This window comes from Corylus avellana, chromosome ca11 (genome assembly GCF_901000735.1).
Source record: "Corylus avellana chromosome ca11, CavTom2PMs-1.0".
NCBI lineage: Eukaryota > Viridiplantae > Streptophyta > Magnoliopsida > Fagales > Betulaceae > Corylus > Corylus avellana.
In genome coordinates, this window is record NC_081551.1 from 7,630,793 (window position 1) to 7,636,636 (window position 5,844).

The 5,844-nt window shown below is 33.7% G+C and overlaps 1 protein-coding gene and 1 long non-coding RNA gene across 2 annotated transcripts; both read right to left on the reverse strand.

The window, feature by feature from the left end:
• Nucleotides 1–879: 879 nt before the first annotated feature.
• On the reverse strand, nt 880–2,202 carry LOC132164988 (uncharacterized). The gene has a single exon (XM_059575502.1). It carries the CDS (start codon nt 2,200–2,202, stop codon nt 880–882), a length of 1,323 nt encoding a protein of 440 aa, XP_059431485.1.
• A 363-nt stretch (nt 2,203–2,565) lies between these two features.
• On the reverse strand, nt 2,566–4,482 carry LOC132166717 (uncharacterized). Its single transcript, XR_009438595.1, has 2 exons — nt 4,144–4,482; nt 2,566–2,849 (listed from the first exon to the last, which is right to left on the reverse strand). It is a non-coding gene; the product is annotated as an uncharacterized LOC132166717 (long non-coding RNA).
• Between the last annotated feature and the right edge of the window lie 1,362 nt (nt 4,483–5,844).

Below are 5,844 nucleotides of genomic sequence, written 5' to 3' on the forward strand. Positions count from 1 at the left end.
ACGCCTTTCATTAATGATACTTTCAGGAATACTTGATTGCCAACTTCAAAATTCACTAGGCGACGTCGTTTGTCAGCATAACTCTTTTGACGGCTTTGAGCTGTTAGCATCCTTTTCCCAAATTAATATGACCTTGTCCTTAGTGTCTTGGATTATCTTCGATCCCACCAATTGCCTTTCACCAACTTCATTCCAATAAAGTGGCAACCTGCATTTGCGTCCATAGAGTACTTCGTATGGTGCCATACCAATAGTTGCCTGGAAACTTTTGTTATAAGCAAACTCGACAACAGGTAAATATTGGATCCACTTAGTACTTTCCTTGATGAATCCACTTACCCTGTACTTTATTTTGGACAGACCAATTCTAATCCTATACTTGAGTATTCATCAAGCTCGCAATTTGTGCTATGTGCAATTTTATCATATCATTAATTGTAGGTAATTCTATAATCATTTTCCTCCCTTAATTAATCACCGCCTAATACTTCACAACATTTTCTCAATCTCCTTATGATGAGCTAAGCATCATTATTTCCCTTTTTAGATCGCATTCACTATTTTTTTCTTATCAAGTCCTAACAACATCAATTTCAAACAATTATTCGATCGCTAGTTCATACCTCAAAATGTCGTAGCCTTCTTCTCGAGCTCACTATGTTTCTTCGATTTTATTTAATCAGCCTTGTCAAAGTGGCTGTAAGACAATAATATTTTTCAACATCTCTATCTCTTAATATTCATGATCATGTACCACTAATATGATTATCATTTTCCTCAAAATATAGCTAGATATCAATCCTTATATGGTACCATGATTAGTTATTTGCTTAGGTACAACTGCTATAATTCTTTAAAGATAACAAAACAATCATATACTTATTTTAATTCTACATGACTATGCTTATGCTCATCCCTCAATGATGATAGTAATTCATTTATCCTTTCTCGTCCTGGTGTTTGTACCGACCAATCTTGCCCAAATGGTCGTGTACTTATATGACAAATCTTAGTGTATAATGCAGAAATGAATGAATGTGTAGCTCTAGAATCAAAGAGAGTACACGCAAGAGTACCAAATAGAGAAATGGTACCTGTCACTATATCATTGTTCGCTTCATCATTCTCATCGTCATCTACGGAGGTCAACGTATATACTCTCGCTTGAGCAGGCCTTCTTTGTTGGAAGTCATTCCTTTGTGCTCCAGCTTCCCCCGTAGTATTCATCGGACAATCCTTCTTAAAATGCCCCTTTTGACCACATCGAAAACAGCCGGTACTTTCGCTCCTGCAATCTCCAAAATGCATTCTTCCACATTTGGGACAAGCAACCTTCTGACTTCCTACTGGAGGAGAAAAATTCTGGTGATCCACTGGTTTGGAGCCAGTCCCTACAACAAATCGTTTAGATGGATAGGATGCCTGAGGCATTGACCGTTTCCTATGTTCGTAAGCTGCAGATGTCTCACGAATTGCCCTCTCAGCAAGGGATGCTACGTTTACTAATCGAGCATAGTTCTTGATCTCATGGCAGACAACTCTTTCCTTGATACGAGAGTTAAGACCATTTTCAAAACGTTCTGTCTTTGATACTTCGTCAGGAATAAGATTAATACCAAACCTGGCTAACTCAGTGAATTTAATTGAGTATTGTTCCACTGACATAGTACCTTGCACCAAGTTCTGAAATTCAATAGCTCTTAACTGCTTTTGTGACCTTGGGAAATATTGCCTGTTGAATTCCTCAACAAACCTTTCCCACGTGATAACAACACCAGGTCCTATCAGCTCTACCTGAGACTTCCACCACTTAAGGGCTTCACCAGTTAGCCTTAATACGGTGTATGTCAACTTTTCCTCATTTGTACACTTGAGTGTGTCGTGCAGCAGTTGGATATCTGAAATCCAAGCTTCAGCTACTGTATGTCCTTGAGTTCCATTGAAAGTACGAAACTGCTGATCAGTAAAGTCACGCATCGAGCAACCGATACGCTCGACTGGTGCAACAGGTTGAGACATCCGTGAAATTGCTTCCGTGAATTGCCTAGTAATATCTCCCATAAATTGGACTAATGTTGGGTGTACACCATCATGGAATGCTGGAGGCGAAGGTGGAGGTGGAGGTGGAGGTGGTATTTCATTGTTTTCATTATGAGGTGCTTCGCCTTCCTCAACGACAGGGAGATCACGTCTTCGTACCATAATTCTGTACAAATTAATTTACGACTTATCTATGTTAAAGCAAACAACAAAATCACTCAAACATGTAAATAACATAGTTGTGCTTCTATCGCTAATACTTTATTCTCAAACAAAAGTTTTTTATAAAAGGTTATGAGTATTTTATTTAGTGAAGCTCTTGTGTTGTATACCTTAGATCTAGTGTGACACTAACTTTCCCATAGAGCAAACCGCTCTGATACCATAATGTAACGCCCCGATATTTGAACTAGCAAATATCGAAGTCGTGACGCTGCAACTTTAGAAAATACAATCTTACAGCGGAGTATGTATATTTTTTTCTTTTTCTATGACCTAAGAATAACTTACACAACACAGTTGAGCTGACTGAAATACCTCGAGGTGATATATTATTAAATAAAATAGAAACATGGTTTTCATTACAACATATGTATACACTAGGTGTACCAAATATATGCCACAGACGGCACCTAAATTAACATAGTAATATCTATTAAGTTTACACACATCACCATACATAATAAAAGCGATTAACATAAATGAGACTTGCTCCATAGAGTAAGCATAAATCCTGCAGCAGATGGTCTATCAACCATCAAAACCAGTAAAAGGACCATCGTCCTCACTTTCTATCCCTGCATCAAGATCTATGTAAAGATGACGTTATCATATTTACATAGGCAAACAAGTGAGTAATCTATTTTCCTAGATATAAAGACTAAAAAGACTAGTTTGAACAAATAAGATTAAAGACTAAAATATATAATAATGAATGAGTTGTGAATGCAGCGTAATGACAGATTAGTTTGTGTTTTATGATAATCTTTCTTCAGACCTCTTCTCATGAGCTCTCAGCCCGCTTACGTCCGTTATGTCCCTCACACTTTAGAGGTTTACCTGTTTGGTGCTGGCTGCTACACCGTCCCAGCTTAGTTATATATTAGGCCTTTTGGACGGTTATATACCCCCATCCACTGAGATACCGACAGTTCCTCGCGGCAATCCACCCAGCTTGTTCTTAAGGTGGCTATCTTATCAGCCCATTTTATTAGACACATTATGCAGCAGTTGTATTGCAAATTTATATCAATAAGGCAAAATAAGAATTCCTATAACAATAAAACAAAGCTAGTACTCAGTAAGTATATCCATACTTACACTCCTTAGTGTAGTATTCTGCTCCACTTCTGCATATAATACATACATACAAACAATACTTAGTTCATTCTCCAATAATATCATTGTTTAAAGACACTCATCTTTTTATATTTATTTATTATCCGTCACTTCATCTTTACTTACTCATTTTATTATATTAATATAAAATAGTCATATATAACTAGTTAAATGACTGAATGTAAATGTTAAATGCATATTTCGGGGATGAGATCAAATGGTCCTTACCGCCAGAAATATGAACAGAAATTTAAATGACATAAAAAGAAATGACTGAATGTAAATGTTAAATGCATATTTCGGGGATGACATCAAATGGTCTTTACCGCCAGAAATATGAACAGAAATTTAAATGACATAAAAGAAATGACTGAATGTAAATGTTAAATGCATATTTCGGGGATGACATCAAATGGTCTTTACCGCCAGAAATATGAACAGAAATTTAAATGACATAAAAGAAATGACTGAATGTAAATGTTAAATGCATATTTCGGGGATGACATCAAATGGTCTTTACCGCCAGAAATATGAACAGAAATTTAAATGACAAAAAAGAAATGACTGAATGTAAATACTGTAAAGTAAATAATATATAGATAATATTATAAGTCCTTAATTGATTTTGTCCACTAACTCTTTATTATTAATTCACTTGTTCCATTACTTTATTTTACATTATACGCTTTATTGGGTCTTTAAACAATTAAATGAGGACAAGTAATAAAAGCAATAAATCATGATATTTATACATGAAACACTTACCCAATAATCCTTTAGAAGTAAAACTCCACCAAATCTTCTCTAGGTAGCTAGTTTTAGAAAAACGCTTGAACACTACAAGAAAGATCTAGGCTATATGGTATTTGAGTAGAACTAAGAAATAAAATGAAAGGAGGAGCAAACAATTTTACTTGTTCTAAGATTGTAAAAACTCAAGTGAAAGTGAATTTAGCTATAGGCTCTATTTATAAGAGAATGGATGGTTAGGATTTATTTTTACACATTTGATCTAAGGGTTGAGATGTATTTAATCAAAAGAATGAACCTAGTCCATATTTCATGCTCTATACCAATTGATATTTTCGTCCAAAATGAGGGCAGTGTATTCCGATCCATTTTTCAATGTCCAAACATACTCCGATTGACATGAAATTTTGAGAGTAGATAGAGGACTCCGAGACAAACATTTTATATTTTTGGTTCGACTTCATCCGAGTTCGTTTGAGTCTACTTTTGGCCTGTACAAAGTTTCCTATTCAACTTAGGCTTTAATCTATTTGCATTCCCACTTGGCCACTTGCCTTATTAAATAATTATAATCATGATATTTACTATAATCATCATTACTAGAAGACTTTAAGCTTTCAACAAAGGTGGCTAGCCTTGGTGTCTTTCTTTAGCAGTTTTAATCTCATTTAGACAGTATGAAAATTAAGACACTGCTTTTTAGGCTAAAAAACTGAAAAGCTTCAAATTAATTTATGACTTAGCTAAAAACCAATATAAATAATTTATTCACTAGATTGGGTTTGATTATTCCCATAAACGTATTAGTAAAGCTAAATTTTTAGAATTGAAGTAATATACATAAGAGGTAAAAAATCAATGTAATATACCTTTAACACTAAATAGTTATTTAATATCATTAATCCACATATCATTGTTCTAATTTATCAATTATATTTTTAATCTATTTAATATTATTTAAATAAGAGTTTTAAAATCTAGGTCGTTACAATAGAAGACATCAAAATTTTCATGGGAAGCTTCAGATGGAGGGAAGTGATTCATGTAAAGAGGGAAGCTAATGGGGTAGCACACGGGTTGGCAAAATTGGCAACACAGGAACATATTGATAAAATATGGATGGAGGAGATCCCTAGTTCTATTTATGATATTGTAACTTTAGAGCAATTTGCTCTATCTGTTTATATTCTAAATTTATTATGATGAAATGAAAAATCAGTCTTATTAAAAAAAAAAAAAAAAAAAAAGGGTGGGGTGGGTTTATACATTACTACGAAGTAATAGTGTAGCGTGTGTTGGATTTATAAATGTTCATTTGACTATTTTTATATTGTGAGACTCTGTTTTTTCAGGGTTCTTTAATACCTTTCATTTAAAACATTCTCAAACCACAAAATAGTTATATATACATATTAATTTTGAAAAATTATTTAACAATAACTTAAAAAAGAAAAAAGAAAAAAAAAAACTATATTAATGATAAAGCCCACATGTAAAAATCTGTCTGCATATATGATATTTGCAAAAAAAAAAAAAGTTTTCATAATTTTAAAAAGCGAAAATAGCTTTTCCAAAACTTTGTCAAACAAGGTCATGATATACCTCTTTTGTAACCTACTAATACACTATAGTTATACGGTTAAAAAAAAAAAGTGGTCTTACATGGATTGGTGTTAAGAGTTAATCCGATATGATTTTGTAACCTATAAATGTACT

What these genes read in the sequence shown, in the direction of transcription:
- LOC132164988 (XM_059575502.1), bottom strand. Translation starts at nt 2,202, where the DNA reads ATGGTACGAAGACGTGATCTCCCTGTCGTTGAGGAAGGCGAAGCACCT.